General features: G+C 41.2%; 2 protein-coding genes across 2 annotated transcripts; both read left to right on the top strand.

Moving 5' to 3' along the window:
- Nucleotides 1-145: 145 nt before the first annotated feature.
- Nucleotides 146-12,168, top strand: ezra (ezrin a). Its single transcript, XM_079174623.1, has 13 exons — nucleotides 146-347; nucleotides 2,009-2,092; nucleotides 3,182-3,277; nucleotides 4,104-4,378; nucleotides 4,949-5,032; nucleotides 5,398-5,544; nucleotides 5,846-5,942; nucleotides 6,388-6,551; nucleotides 6,684-6,814; nucleotides 7,783-7,943; nucleotides 8,440-8,532; nucleotides 9,755-10,039; nucleotides 10,917-12,168. The coding sequence occupies exons 1-13, from the start codon at nucleotides 336-338 to the stop codon at nucleotides 11,079-11,081; spliced, it is 1,794 nt and encodes a 597-aa protein (XP_079030749.1). The 5' UTR covers nucleotides 146-335; the 3' UTR covers nucleotides 11,082-12,168.
- Nucleotides 12,169-13,147: 979 nt separating this feature from the next.
- kcnk3b (potassium channel, subfamily K, member 3b) lies at nucleotides 13,148-15,942 on the top strand (the record flags this gene model as incomplete). Its single annotated transcript, XM_079174059.1, has 2 exons — nucleotides 13,148-13,430; nucleotides 15,062-15,942. The coding sequence occupies 2 exons, from the start codon at nucleotides 13,148-13,150 to the stop codon at nucleotides 15,940-15,942; spliced, it is 1,164 nt and encodes a 387-aa protein (XP_079030185.1).
- Between the last annotated feature and the right edge of the window lie 863 nt (nucleotides 15,943-16,805).

Below are 16,805 nucleotides of genomic sequence, written 5' to 3'. Positions count from 1 at the left end.
ATATAGCTCTGCATGCTCCGATCAAAGGTCATCAGTTCCGGTGGTGAGGCAGGTGATTGACTTTAGGTGGAGCCGTGCGTCTTAACCTGCCGGATGATCACACTGGAGGTAAGTCTGTCCGTTTGTGTGATAGTAGCCAAGTTGAACCTCCCACGTCACTTTGAATGTTCTACAGCTGAGTTCAAAGGACACAAGCCCTGCCCTTGAGTCTGCCGGCGAGAGCGGAGCTGCGTTCTTTATCAGGTGGAGGTTCTGCTGGGAGTCGACCACTGCAGCCTCGGTCTACCTGGGAAACACTTTCTTCTGCTGGAGCTCGTCCACCAACCGGAGCCAAGATGCCCAAAACAGTAAGACTCTCGTGGTTTTTGGTGAAAAGATTAAATGCGTCACTGAAATGTCTCTTCCTGGTTTAAGTTTGAAAGGGGGGGGGTGGTGGTGTTTTTATAAATTCATCTGTCTAAATACTGCAGGAGAAACGCCTTTTAAAAATACTAATTTAAGGGTCAACCGTGTTTCTTTTTTACCATTTTAATCCCAGATCATTTTCTATGTTCAAGCTTGTGAGTTGTTTCTAAGAGGCACCTTTTTCTTCTTGGCATTTACTCATTAACCAAATGTAGAGTTTGACCCATGCTGCACACATTCCTGGCAGAAACAATGTTACTGAAACGCTACTTCATGGCTGGAACAGTGACGCATTTTGTTCTGTGTGGTCGTGCAGAACGACCGGAGTGATTTTGTAAATGTCAAGAGTAACTTTCGCCAACAGCTCAGGACTGTATGGTTTAACTGCCTCGTTAAACCATACAGTTTAACGAGGCAGTTGATTACTGATGACTGATGAAGACAGTCATCAGTAATCAATTTTCCATCCTAAACAAAATCCCTGATGCATTTATTTGCTATAAGTTCCTAAGTTCTCCCAGTTAGATGTACTTAAGTATTCAGCATCAGTCTGTAGGAAAACCGATAAGAAAGGCCGGATTGTGCAGCGCTGCTGATATCGACTCTCCAAGGAGAAAGCCTCTCTTAAGAGGTCACGCTGACGTCTGCCTCCGTTTCACTGATGATAAACTAACTTGAGTTGAAACATTATGAGTCATGGTGGCAGGTATCGCTCGTGTTCTGGAAAATGCTGAAGACGTGACTCAAGATTTGAGTGTAAGTGTAAACTAAACATAAAAAGCCTCCAAAGTTTGGACCTCAAAGTGGAAGCAATGCATCCGCAGGACGTCGTGGAGTTTAAGAAGTTATCGTACGTTTGTGATCATGGAAACAGTTGAGAAACATGGTGGAGGTTTCATAAATGGATGCTCCAGTTTTTGTTGCTTAAGTTTCAGTGGGTTTATCTTTATGACACCCGGGGTGTGCTCTAAAACTTCATAAAATGATTGTGTAACTGCTGCAAGCCCAATCTGGGCTGCAGGCCGGGGTCATGCAACTTTCCTAAGTTTATTGGGCTTTTGTGGAAAATATTGAGAATAATACTTTAAAATCTTTTTGAAAATGAATTCTAGAAACAATTAAAAGTCAGATTTATGTGCCAGTTTAATTGCTGTTGTTATAAAAGAGGTTGATCTTACTCACAATGGTAAAGTCTAAAGGCAACTTGGCAAACAGGGAGTATTTTGATATTTGAATCTGCGTATGTTCAACCTTGTGGCACCTCGCAAGGGTAGTCCAAAGTCTGATGAGATAGTGAGCAATTATGGTTTATGAACAATCCTTTTCACAGCTCCACACAACTGACTCTATTATTTAAGTTTTTTACTTTGAAAAAGTTGTTTCATATTATAACCGTCAAATGCAAATGTGCCCAAAATAAAAAGCAATATTTCTGCTAAATTTAGCATGCTGGAAAAGTATGGGAAATGCAGGGTTGATGGATTCCGATATATATCAGTGAAAACAGATAAATGCTCGAAATGAATGGCAATGTTGAAGGGTTATGTATATCCAAACCAATATCCATGTCGTCACGAGACTCAGTGATCTTTTTTTGCTTCAGGTCAACGTTCGCGTCACCACCATGGACGCAGAGCTGGAGTTTTCCTTCCACCCCAACACCACAGGGAAGCAGCTCTTTGACCAGGTCCGTATGTTACTGCATGAAAAGCACCAGGACGCAGATTCATGGGCTCATTGTTGTCTTAGCTGGGAACGTCAACTCAGTGGTTTCAGTTTTTCTTGAGCACAAAGTATAGCTGCACCAGAAGTGCTGTTCATGTCAATAGCCGTAAACATTTTTGGCAACGTATTTGATTGTTGTAAGTCAGTCAGTAGACCCGACTTGATGCTGTTGTTTTCAGTAGAGGAAGAAGTATTCAGATATTTTGTAGAAATACAACAGTGTAGAAAACGTCCTGCATTCAAAATCTTATTTACACAGAAATATTATCAGCAAAATCTACTCAAAATATAGAAAAGGAAAGTATTTGTTCTGCACAAAAAATGGCCCCTATAATCACTATACTGTTATAATATTACTGGATTATTGTTACTCCTGAATTAATATGGAAGAAGCTTTATACCGTTGGGTTGTTTAATCCATTACAATGTGCTTTTTATGAGACGATCATATGTTTTGAATGTAAAATCTCCATCAGCAAAGTAACTACAGCTGTCAGACAAATGCAGTAAAAAAACACAATATTTCCCTCTGAAATGTGCCGGAATAAGTATAAAGCAGCATAAAATGAAAGTTTTAAGTACCTCAAAAAAGTACAGTACTTGAGTAAATGTACTCAGTTACTTTCCTCCACTTGTGATATCTTATCAAAGAGCAATTCGAAGGCTAGATCTTTAAATCAGGTAGGATTCTTTAAGCATTCTGTCTTATGAAATCCTTTAACACACTGTAATAAAAGTTAAAACACTCACCCATAAATGATGAATAACTCGTACTGAAAGGTGACATCACCAGCCAACAGTACGACAGAGCTTCCCCCGGAGCTCTCTGTGTAATGACTTAAACCTTTGTACTTGACGGGCAGCTCCGTGATAACGGGGTCCCCGAGGCTTTAAAGTATATTCACCTCCTCAGCTGCTGTGAGACTGATTTACAGTCTGTGCATAATCCTAAAACCAAAGGTTGTTTCTTCAGGAGCAGAATAATAGTAAGTGTGAAGAATGAAGAAAATAAGAAGTGAAGTCTCTCTCTCTCTCTCTCTTTGTGTTTAAGGTTGCCAGGACCATCGGACTGCGTGAGATTTGGTACTTTGGGCTTCAGTTTGTCGACTCCAAAGGATTCTACACCTGGCTGAACTCTGAAAAGAAGGTAAATCTGTGATGTCACCGAGTCAGAGGGATGATAACTGACACATTGTGTTGCTCTTGCTCATCATCCTGTTCCGTTAACCTGCTGTTTCTCTGCTGCTCTTCTTGCAGTAACAGTATTATATTTTTACTTTACTTGACTCTATTGTACTCTAATATATTCTTTAACTGTATTTCATTGACTACTACAATGTGCTTAATTCTATCCTGGAATATTCTGGTATATCATAAAGGAATGAACTCAATCTTACTCTATTTTAACTAAACTCTATTTTACAATTACTCTACTCTACTCTGTTCTTCTCTACTCTACTGCATTGGTTCGCAGTTTACCCTTAATCAATACCAAATGTGCTAATTTGAATGGATTTTAAACGGGAAGGTATTTAATACTATTACTTAAATACTATTAATATACTGTAAAATAAGACACAGTGATCCTGGAATTATTCATGTTGAGGTTTTGTTTCTTTTTCCTTTTTTTTTTTTTAAAAGTAGGTTCAAGGTTAAGTTAGCGTTTGTATTTGTACCGCAGCCATTTTATGACTTTCAGCTATCTATTTAAACCTCGCTGCTGGCTTACTAAGTGTTTCTCCTAAACTCCCAACATGTGATGTTCAGGTGTTATAACTGACTCAGGTTGGTGGGACGTGGGTCTTATACAGTCCTCTTGTTGTAGCTGATATTGGTTATAAACATATTTTGTGTCCTTCTTTTCAACCTAAACACAAACATGTGGGATTACATATTTACTTACTTACTGCAAGTACCCATGATTGGGAAAACTACTTTATTTTACTCCAAGATATTCTTTGTGCTCTGCTCAGGTGATGGTCCAGGATGTGAGGAAGGAGACTCCCCTGCTGTTCAAGCTGAGGGCCAAGTTTTACCCGGAGGACGTGACCGAGGAGCTGATCCAGGACGTCACCCGCAGGCTTTTCTTCTTGCAGGTGAAGGAGGACATTCTGGGGGAGGAGATCTACTGCCCTCCAGAGTCCGCTGTGCTGCTGGCCTCTTACGCCGTCCAGTCCAAGTACGGAGAGCAGGACAAGTCGGCGCTCAAGCCCGGCTACCTGTCCTCCGAGCGCCTGCTGCCCAAGAGGTGAGTGTGAGAATGTATGCGCTCCGTGTGATCTCTGGTGTCTACTTTACTGCCTGAGTACCACCTGTCAAGGAAAACGTTTCAATCCTTGAAAGTGTTAATTATCTGTGTAATTGGTAATAAATGTATTGATAAATTAATATAGATGTTCAAGAAAGTAATAAATCTGTCCAGAGGCGTCCAAGAACCTCCCAGTAAAAGACTCACAGAAGAACAGCATTTTATTTAAATGGAACAAATCATGTTTTCTTCTTCTGTTATAAAGCGGTTACTCGTATATTAACAGCAAACAGGATATGTTTGACATGTTTATAGCTGATGTGAACCTTTACCATGTACTGTGACAGGACATGTGTGCATCAAGGACATTTACTTTCCATAAATTGGATAATAATGGAAATCATCCAGCTGAATAGCTCCCTCAATGGCTCAAATATGAACCTGTGTGCTATTACACGCTCGCAATCATCGCCAAGACAATGCAGCATGTGTTTGATTTAGCTCTGTAGATATACACAGACTGTTTACATTTTCACCGGTGGGTTGCTGATAACTGGTCTCTCCCCTCAGAGTGCTGGAACAACACAAGCTGTCCAAGGAGCAGTGGGAGGAGAGGATCCAGGTTTGGCACGAGGAGCACAGATCGATGCTGAAGTAAGTGATCAATCCTCTGATGTTAAACTGAAAAACAGATCTGCCGAAAACAAACTCATACGCATTTTGGCATCAAGCCTTCATCGGGGACTCAAACATGGATCACGTGTCTTAAATGTGATTTTTTCATATTACAAAATATGACAGATTCGATAATACATTTTTATACAAGTTTGTGTATTTGACCAACTTTGAACCTAAATGGAAGCCAACCCGACTTATTGTGTTAGTCTATGAATCTACTCTTTTATCTCACCTATTTGAGTAAAAGATAAATGCTTTAATTAAAAAGGAAATGCTACCATAAACTGATGAAATCAGTGTGTGTTCTTCCATGTTTTCATGCGTCTGTTTACCCTGAACAGGGAAGAGTCCATGATTGAGTACCTGAAGATCGCTCAGGACCTGGAAATGTACGGCGTCAACTACTTTGAGATCAAGAACAAGAAGGGCTCAGACCTGTGGCTGGGAGTCGACGCTCTGGGACTGAACATCTACGAGAAGGACGACAAGTGAGTCAACAAATCAGTGACTTGAAGAACTGGATTTTGCCGCACAGAACTTACTTATCGACGTATCTCCTAACATCATAAGTGTAGCGTTTATTGATTTGATGACCAACGGTTGTAGACGGGAGGGCAACACATGAGCAGTCATCGACCTCTGCTGCCTTCCCTTTCCAGTCGGTCGAGTTTTAAATAACACGTTTGACCGTATGGCCATTGACCGGATTCCGCCTGTGAATATTCTGTAAGCGCAAACCAACTTTTTAAACATCCTGTTGAGTTTGTCTGATTTGTCTACGTCCTCTAGACTTTCTCCAAAGATTGGATTCCCCTGGAGTGAAATAAGAAACATTTCTTTCAACGATAAGAAATTCATCATCAAGCCCATAGATAAGAAAGCTCCTGTAAGTATTTAAACGAGTCTTAGTGCTCCGTAGCATATCAAGTGTATGTAAAAATGTGTAAAGATATGTTGCAGATTTGCACCATGAAGCAGCAGTAATGTGGCGCACACTTACAGAAAATGAACGGGATTAAAGTTGTACAAATCGTATTGAAAAAGCCCATATGCAACAATTTTAGGTACATTTGTATGTACATTTTTTTAGGTATCTGTGCAAAGACAACAAACTCTGGCTCACTTAAAGTTCAATTCAAACATGCTTACAAAAGAAAAGCTTTTTTCCGTTTTCTTTCATAATTACATCCTTGATATATAGGAAATTAAATCGTAAACCTTGAGGATGTTTATTTGTCAAATAAGTTGGATATACAACATTTTAGTTGGAGGTTAAGAAAATGGAACCGCAACTATACAGACGAACCCTGACACTTTGTTCATTCCTAAAGGATTTTCTATTCTACGCTCCACGACTGCGAGTCAACAAGCGCATCCTGCAGCTGTGCATGGGCAACCATGAGCTGTACATGCGCCGCCGCAAGACCGACACCATCGAGGTTCAGCAGATGAAGGCTCAGGCCAAAGAGGAGAGGCTGCACAAGAAGATGGAGAGGTAAGGGGGAGGGGTTTTAAAAGTTTAAAAGTGACACAAAGTTACTGTCGTGGTCTCTCAGGATTCGGATTTGAATCTCCAGGCTGTGATTTAATATGTGTGTGATCGGTCTTTTGTTCTTGTGTTCTGCAGGGATCAGCTGGAGAGTGAGAAGAAGAAGAGGGCGACCATGGAGAAAGAGAAGGAGGAGATGGAGAGAGAGAAGCAGGCGCTGATGATAAAGCTCTACCAGTTTGAAGAGACAACCAAGAGAGCAGAGAGAGGTGAGACTCAACTCGGACTCCTTATGGACCATACTGGTCATATTACGCGACTGTAAATCAACAGTATAATTGATGTTGTCTTGTCTTACATATTTCAAACTTAAATAAGTAGCAAGGCTTTACCGCCCTCTTCTGTTTATTTGCTTGAAATACATCTTTATATTAAAAAGGTTAACAGCGAAGTGAATATGTTTGTATTTGCTTACAAATACTTGAGCCAGAGATCAACAGGGCCGTCTTGTCTTTGAAAGTTCCCTAAATTTGCATCAAATGGCTATTTGTAAAACAAATAAGAATGCAGCTTCCTGCACTAGAAAGTGGTGTGACAACATGCAAAGCACAAAAAAACAAGTCCCAGGCTGCGTGCGGGATGGTCTGATTTGGGAAACACTTTTGCTCGCATGCTTCAAATCAGAAGTTCCCAACCTGGGTGTTGAAGATTAATTAAACGCACATCACGCAGATAAAAGCCTGTCGGAACAAGAATCAGAAAAAAACAACGTCTGCACTCTACTCCATGCACCAAAGATTTATAACTGACTATGTTTCAGTCCTACTTTGATCTCAGTCCGGTCAGAACGTTTGTGGTTTCCACCTTTCACACACCTATATTTATACATCATGTACACCAATAGGCTAACAGCTACCAGCTCTATGCTGGCAGCTGTGGTTCATCCCAAAAAATCAGGATGATCAAACATCCACAAACAATTAACAATGCAAAAGTACATAAAAACAATAATACAAAGGCCATACTTTATAAACACTATGTCATATTCGTCATTAAATACTTCAGAAACTACATCACCTACATTCAAAATACTGCATATTTAGGGTTTATAAGCCAAAAAGAACAGGAACCACCACCTTAAGTAAAACAAATGATTTGTAATTGCAGCAGAATGCAGAAAAATAAAAAAAATAAAGAGTTCACCCTGTAGAATAATTTCACTGACTTTGTCCTGCAGAGCTTCAGGAGCAGCTGGACAGGGCCATGAGGCTGGAGGAGGAGAGGAGGAGGGTGGAGCAGGAGGCGGCCCGGCTGGAGGCTGAGAGGATGGAGGCCATAATAGCCAAGGAGGAGTTGGCCAGGCAAGCTGAGGACCAGATAAGGAGCCAGGAGCAGCTGGTGAGTACACGGTGCAAGAAGCACTCAAATCTTTCACGTGAGAAAAAGTCGTGATAGAAAAACACTCATTACATACAAAGCTCCTGCAGGCAGGATAAACACATATTAACTGTTTTGATTACAGTTTGAACTAATGCTTTCTTTTAGTTTGGGGGATTTTGCAGCATGAGAAAATTCTTTAAGACTCTTTCTCACCTTAAAACTCCTTAGAAAATATCAAACATTCATGATGTCACTGAGCAAAACGAGGATACTTTTATGTGTTTATGACATGTTCTGAGCTTATTGGAAGTTAAATGTCAAGAGGTCTTCATTTGTAAATTGCCTTCAGGTAAATGCTCTGGAATTAGAAGTACTACATTTATTTAATCGTGGGTTGTTTTGTTCTGTTCATCCATTCATAAAATGACACCGTGTCCAGATAGCCGAGGTGATCGAGTGTCTTATTCTCGGGCTTTTTAACGACACTGTCGGTTTGTGCCTCCCCCCCCCTCAGGCTGCAGAGCTGGCCGAGTACAGCGCCAAGATCACTCTGCTGGAGGAGATCAAGAGAGTCAAGGAGGAGGAGGCTGAGTCTTGGCACAGCAAGGTGACATTTAAAAGAAATCTGATCAAAAGATGTACCTGTGTGGTATTACCAGGAATATGTCTTAACATTCTATTTCCCGCTCATCAACTTTTCAGTTGGTGTTTTTTTTCTGCAATCACACATTTTCTTTTCTCCATCTTCTGTGTTGTTAGTACAAAAAAAGCATTCATTTATATTTAGTTCACTGGCTATCTGGGATGTATTTAAGACCGGAGCAAATTGGGCGACACTTTATTTTAAGCATTTATGAGCAGTATATTAATACTTATTAAATGTTTAAGAACACACTTTTTTGTACGCAGATATAAGTGTTAATTACTGTAAGTGGATGCTGGTGTATGAAGAGATAATAAATGTCAATCTAGTGAAACACAGTTGTAATAAAAGAGAACAAGATATGTCTTCACAGGAGAAGTTAAAATGGATCAAAATAACGTACATTACAAAACACTTAAAATGCCCTTTATAGTTGTGTACAATGACCTCATAGTGTGCTATAACCCTGTTGCGAAATGTTTGTTTACTGCTCTCCAGAATTTTTACTGCGACAGCTTATCATCCAGTTAATTAGTACATTAATATTGACCGAGCCTCAATAAAGGCTAGAGGCCATTTACACTCAGTTTTCTAAAGGGGAAGACCCTTTAATAGCTTGTGGTATTGGAAGAAAAATATACATGGTTATGAATTAACCATTTAACAATCCCATGCACTGCCCGGTACGTTTCATATTTGAACTTATGACATGCATGGAAGATTCTACACCCTATGTTTCTTTTTTCTAATCCTTATTTGTCCCACTCGTCCTTTAGCACGCCGCGTTGCATTTCATCCAACATATTACTTGACAAATGAAGCTGAGAATCCTTGAATAAATAAATAAAACCAACATCCATTCGTGGAAAAGATCAAGTCAAGTCATCATAAAGACATTAAGACCTGAGATCAGAGTCCAGCTCTGCCTGCTAGTTTCATTTGCCCATAAACTGGTCACAGACATACTGATACTTAACACATGCCATTCCTTCATAGTCTGTATGTTTAGATCAGATGTTGTACTACAACACAGTGAAAGACGCTGATATCCTTTTTCATGTATCTATATTTATCTGTCCAGTGACAACAGATGAAATTGTGCTTTTAGGCTAACTCTGGTCCATTAACACTGTTCTGTTCTGTCCCTGTCAAATAAACTAAACCAAACCTCTCCTCTTCGTCCCAGGTTATGGAAGTGGAGGAGAATCTGATAAAGACAAAGGAGGAGCTGCACAGTGTGAGGAGTTCTACTCTCTCAGCTCCTGTTCAAGCTCCTGTTCAAGCTCCTGCTTCCTCATCCTCCTCCTCCTCCTCGGACAGCGAGAGCGACCACGAGCACAGCGACCACGAGCACAGCGAAGAGCACAGCACCTACAGCGCCGAGCTGCAGACGCAGGACATCGACCACCACCAGGAGGAGGAGCGACTTACCGAGGCCGAGAAGAACCAGCGCCTGCAGAAACAGCTGTTGGTGAGTTCAGGGTCCCACGATACAATCCACCAAAAGCAAGCTACTTAAGTAGCATAAAAGTTTGCATTAAAAACTGATCAACCACAGCTCAAGTAAATTGTTCTATATACTTGTTCCATTTGAATATACAGTAGAACTCATATTACATTAGATTTGATTTGCAAAATACATGATGATCAAACAATAAGAAAGGAATTGACAGAATCCACCCACCAAAAAGAAGAGCACATTTATTAACCTACAGTATTGTCTTTAGACACATAACTATAATCATCCATCGTTAAAGGGTGGGTCCATCTGCCCTCTTTTCTGGGTTTTTCAAATGGAAGCACCCACTCAGTCGTTAACGCGACTAGCTGAGTCATGTTAGAAAATAACTGAGAGGGTGGGTTCAGGTTTCATGAAGTGGCCATGTTGTGTGAGGGGAAATGATTGCGTTTGTGAATGGAGCGTAGTGATAAACCGAGGTCTTCGAGATTGTGACTTTTAAATGTTTTCAGTGGTCTAAAATCTGAAAGGAAAGATGTTGCACCGTAGTCAACAACCACACAAAGAGACATTAATCTGTCAGTCGATCAGGAAGCCACCAGGCATGACTTGAGTATCAAGTAAAGAATTACAAGAGGAAGCTTTTTCTCTGGAAAACCGAGCAAGTCATTCTGACAAATTGATTGTGGGACATTTGAGGAAATCAATAACTGATAGAAAAGTAGTTCAAGTAAACGACAACACAAGTTCAAGTCTTGTGAAGTACGCTGAAACAATTGGATGAAATGTACCAATGTGAGAATATATTACATTTAGATTTGATCTCTTGATGTGGACACAGTGTACAAACTCTCTGGTTTAATGAGATGAAATGTCCTCCCGTCCACAGGCCCTGAGCTCGGAGCTGGCAGAAGCCCGAGACGACAACAAGAAGACCCAGAACGACCTCCTCCACGCCGAGAACCGCCGAGCCGGCCGCGACAAGTACAAGACCCTGCGTCAGATCCGTATGGGCAACACCAAGCAGAGGGTTGATGAGTTTGAGGCCTTGTAGAGAACCTCAGAGACCTGAAGAGCTCGCCCAAATACCTCATGAAGACCCCCCCCCCCCTCCCCCAGTTCAGCAATGCTTTCTTTAACTTAAGTGTGATGTAATTGCAGCCACACCTGATTTTAAAGACCCCAGAAAAGCGTGAAGCTGATCTGCGTAGAGTACCTCCATGAGTTTTATTTTGTCGGTTTAACTTTTGCTTGAAAAGCACTTTGTTTTCTTTGTAGCACTCAAACATCTCCAATGTGCTGTTTAGTCCCATTTAAACATATCAGAAAGCTGGTGTGTTCCTGATATCCTGTATGAACAAATTAAATACGATAAACGATCAAAAACGTTACTGCAATTTGGCGTTTCAGTTTTGTTAGTATAACAAGCTGAAGAGTTTAAATTTAGGTTAATTCAATGAATGTCCCGTATTGCAATCAGTGACTTGTAAAACTGGAACTAGCAATAATTTCACTTATTGATTCTTGTGTTGATTATTTTTTTGATTATTACGTCATGTCCTTATGTTGCTTGTTTAACCAACAGTTGAAAACCCAACAAACATATTCCATTTATAAAAACATACATGAGAGACAAACAGCAAATCCTCACATTTGAGATGCTGAGTGGCATTTTCTCTCGATAAATGACATAAAACAATTTATCGATTATCAAAAATTGTTGTTGATTCTTTCTTGTCACCTTTTTCTCCGTTAATAGTTTCAGCTCCTCGTGCACCTGTTTCCATCTGTGTCCACAATGCAATGTATTTAACAAGTTTACTACAATCTCACATGGTTTTATGATTTTTACATCAGAGATAGAAGAAAATCCTTTTTCCCCCACACAGCAACATCTATCCCATAATGTTTCTATTTAAACAAACTTCTGCTTTGAGAGTTCCCGTAATGAATTTACATTTACATCCTGTTAATGTAATTTAAGTAGTTCTACTTAATGTTTCTATTTAAACAACCTTCTGCTTTGCGAGGTTCTGTACTTAATTTACATTTACATCCTGTTAATGTAATGTAAGTAGTTTGGGTAAAATCTAGATAATCTGAGTTAATTGTAATAAAGCCATTTTGTATATTTTTGTGTAGTCACTAGTCAAGCTCCAAAAAAACCTCTGGCTCCTACATTTCCCACAATGCAACTCAATAACTTTCAAACTCAGACCCCCCTTCTTAGCGCACACTTTCAGTTTTAAATACACGTGTGTAGTCTTAAACCATAACCCCGATGACATCACTATGACATCATCCAGGTTGTTTGTTTTGTTTGTCAAAATAAAACGCTCATTACGGCTACAATTTAAAGCGGATTATCCTTTAAGCCGGCATTAACGGTGAAGTCTCTGACTTTATGTATAACATCTCATAAATAATGTCCCTCCTCCGTGCCCTAACCCTACTACATTTTTAAATCCTTAATTTCCTGTGTGTGACTAAAGTTTGAGCTGAAGAATCCTGCAGCCAGCTCACCTGAAGGAGAGAAGAAGAAAAAAGGCTGTGGCTTTTTTAAATATTTACTCACGGAAAAACGAAGGTTGCTAGACAACTTGTGAAGCCGGGAGAGCCACTCTGTTTAAATAGCCACTGGGCAAATGTTTTATGTGATTGAACACGTGCATCTATCTCTCTCACACACACACACACACACACACACACACATGTAAGGTCATATGTATCGACGTTGGGAGCTCGTTGGAGGCTCTGCTGAGGAGTTAACTTGTTTATTTTGGCCTCAGGTAAGAACAATGTATATATGTGTGTGTGTGTGTGTGTGTGTTTTGTGTAACGGTTAGAGCCACTACCTCTCTGACAGTGTGGGATTGCCCCTTGTGTTTCTTTTCTGCAGAATCTAAATATAAGTCGGTGACAAATAGTCCAAATACAGTCGCAACCCAACTGTGATGTGGGGGTGGTGCTGAGAGAACAGCTCCGTCTCCACAGATTCCCCCTCTTCTGTTGGATCCGGAGTCCATCAGGAGCAGGTCGCAGAGGAGTCTTCCCCCCTCCTCCCCTCCCTCGCGCACCCCCACCCACCCACCTACCTGTACCTGCGACTCTTTGGTGACCATGAAGAGACAGAACGCCAGGACTCTCGCGCTCATCGTCAGCATCCTCACCTACCTGGTGGTGGGAGCGGCCGTGTTCGAGACCCTGGAGTCGAAGCAGGAGAAGGGTCACAAGCGGAGGCTCGACGCCAGGAAGCACGAGCTCATGCGCAAGTACAACTTGACCAAAGAGAACTTCGAGGAGCTGGAGCTCGTCGTCCTGCAGCTCAAACCGCACAAGGCGGGGGTCCAGTGGAAATTCGCCGGGTCTTTTTACTTCGCCATCACTGTGATTACGACCATAGGTGAGTCGGAAGTTTTTATCGATTCACACAAATTAAAAGCATGTTTTAAAGATGCTCAGTGCAGGGCCGGAGACAGGGATTTAAGAATACCGAAGTATACCCCCCCCCCCCTCTCTCTCTGTCTCAGCTCGTGCACATCATTACACATGAGTAGAGGTACATTTACTCAACTTTACTTCAAAAGGCTATTTTCATTTTCTGCTACTTTATACTTCGACTCCACTACAATTCAGAGGCATATTGTATAGTTTCTTAGCAGATTGGGACTAATAATAAAAAATATAATCAGTAAATTAATTATGATATATTATTATAGGTTAAGATAAGACTTTCTTGATTCCTTGGGAATTCACAAGCCCAGCAGTTTAGGCTGTAGAATAAAAAAATAGCTCCACATTCACATGTAATCTACACATTCATGCATCGATAATTATAATCTTTGAACTGAGTATTTCTACACTGTGTTACTGTTACTTTTACTGGGGTAAAATATCTAAATACTTCTTCCACCACTGTATTTGAGTCATAGAGCTAAGCATCAGATATTAAAAAAAGATATTCTGAAAATATTCTGTTTGCTGCACGACAACACATCATTTTTAAGCCATTTCTCAAATTGTGCCACTATTTCCGAACCCAGACAAGTTAATAGTTATTTATATTATAGCCTAATATCACAAATTACAGATTTGCCTCAAGGACTTTATAATCAGCATTGGACACCCTCTGCCCGTAGACCCTTCAGGTAAATGGAAGAAACCTAAATCAAATTTCAAGATTTTTATTATCACATATATTTGTCCATACAAACATTGAAAACGTCATGGTTTAAATGAGGAATTTGAATAAAACCCGTCTTATAAAAACTAATACAAAAAGTAATTTCCGCTTTGATGGGATGTCTCACTGCTGCCAAATCTAAACCATGGTTTCTTCTAGTTTACTATCTATATTTTTTATACTTTATTAAATACAATTTAAATAAAAAAAATATTTTGGAATCACATTTCTGTTTTATATTGTAAAATATTTGGTTTAATCTGTCTTATGCTGTTATGCCTTTCTTTACAAAGAAACCCTCAAAAACATATGAACAATTGTATCTCAATGAAGCTATCCTGATTAAATAAATTAACAGACAACTTAACATCAAATACTAGGAATATAATTTTAGTGAGACAAAAACCAAAATTCCTTCATGTATTGTTCTTTCTGTCTTATCATATTGGCTTTAAAATGTAACTTCACCCCCTCAAAAGACTCATTTCAGCTGAAAACCAATGAGTATTTAGTAGTGTTCTTGACATCTTAGTGCAAAGTGTTAGAATTCTACATATTGTGTTATTAATATCCGTAGTGACTGCCCTCTACTGGTTGAAACCAGACTATTGCAATTGAATTTAGCTATTGGCTGATCTGATGCCAGGTGACGTAGATGTTGCCAGCTTTTGTCACCAACCAATTTTATTATCTGAGAGTGTTTGGAGGTTTCCTGTGGAATTACGTCAAGATGAAATACTCTTTTTATCAAAGGAGCTTGAGGTCAAACTGCCTCTCTGCATCACAGCTGCTCAGACAACTTATAACATCACGTGTGCTGAGGTGTAAAACTCTGACGTCTGCTCCCTCAGGTTACGGCCATGCGGCGCCCAGCACCGACTCAGGGAAGGTGTTCTGCATGTTCTACGCCCTCCTGGGGATCCCGCTCACCCTGGTCATGTTCCAGAGCCTGGGCGAGCGGATCAACACGTTCGTCAGGTACCTGCTGCACCAAGCCAAGAAGTGCCTGGCGATGCGTCACACCGAGGTCTCCATGGCGAACATGGTGACGGTGGGCTTCTTCTCTTGCATGAGCACGCTGTGCGTGGGGGCCGTGGCGTTCTCCCACTGCGAGGGATGGAGCTTCCTCAACGCCTTCTACTACTGCTTCATCACGCTCACCACCATCGGGTTCGGAGACTACGTGGCTCTGCAGCGGGACGACACGCTGCAGAAGGACCCCCGGTACGTGGCCTTCTGCTTTGTCTACATCCTGATGGGCCTGACGGTGGTCGGAGCGTTCCTGAACCTGGTGGTGCTTCGCTTCCTGACCATGAACACCGAGGACGAGCGCAGGGACGCCAAGCAGAGGGCCCTGATGTCCAGAGGAGAGGTGGCTCGCCTACTGCCGGTCTCAGCCTCGACCTCCTCCACACCTGTAGCAGACAACTCCGCCAAGGCTAAAGATTTAAAAGGTGTCTACACCGAGGTGCTGCATTTCCAGACTATATGCTCCTGCTTGTGGTACCGCAGCAAGGAGAAGCTGCAGGGCTCCATACCCACCATGATCCCTCAGGAGCTGACGTTCTCCGATGCCTACATGCAGCAGATCAGTAACTGTCCTCACTACATGGAGCCCAGCTCAACAGGCTGCGTCTGCAGTCCGCGTCAGTGTTCGAGCATAAGCTCCATAACAACGGGCCTACACATGCTCTCCCCGTTCAGGATGTTCAAGAGACGCAGCTCCGTCTAGCCTTTCAGCGCAGCACATTTTAGTACAGCACAGTGCGTCTATAGTGCCGAGGGGACAACGGATACTTGGCAGTCCTCGCAACATAGACATGTTTGAGATGTTTGTGGTGCTATAATCCCAGTAAACAGTAGGACACGCGGAAGGGGAAAAGCATACAGTACTGTAAACAGCAAAGACTTACTCAAAAATGTGTTTTAAGAAATGCAATATTTTGACTTGAGGACTAATTGTGTAAGAAGTCATCTGAGCACATTGCAGTGCATGAGGTTGTGCACATGTCGAAGGTGAACAGCAGAGCGGCAATGCAGGTGCTGCTGGGAAGGTGTTCAGGTCGAGTTAATTTGAGCGAACAAGTTAATTTTGAACAAAATGGCGATGATAAAACAGCTCAGCTCTGCAGTAATTTCCAATTTAGTGTTTTTGTTAATCATCCCAGAGGTGCTGATTCAAGTCAGGGGTTATTCCTTAAAGTTATAGTTTTCCTTCGTCGTACTTGAGACTGAGGCTACACAATTTCAGACAACTTTCTGGTTTCTAGTCGCCTCATGTTGCGCTAAAACCTTATTCAAACAAATCGTGATTGTCAGAACTGTATTAAAGGTGACACACACACACACACACACACACACACACTGATAACTCAATATGACTCATTATTTCTGTGTAGCCGCCTCTATTATTGTGATTTTCAGAGCTCTCGGCCCAAACTGCTGGTGCATCAGTCACAAACTCTGCAGTGTTATGTAACGTCACAAGTGGAAATAAAAAAAAAAATTGTAGTAAAACTGCATTAACACAAGTAGATCCTCACCGGCACTGACTGAAACACACTGAACTGGACTTGTTTAACAACACTACTAAGC

Source organism: Pholis gunnellus, assembly GCF_910591455.1.
Source record: "Pholis gunnellus genome assembly, chromosome: 15".
NCBI lineage: Eukaryota > Metazoa > Chordata > Actinopteri > Perciformes > Pholidae > Pholis > Pholis gunnellus.
The sequence above is the reverse complement of the archived record's forward strand: the minus strand, read 5'-3'. Positions and strand labels throughout refer to the sequence as shown.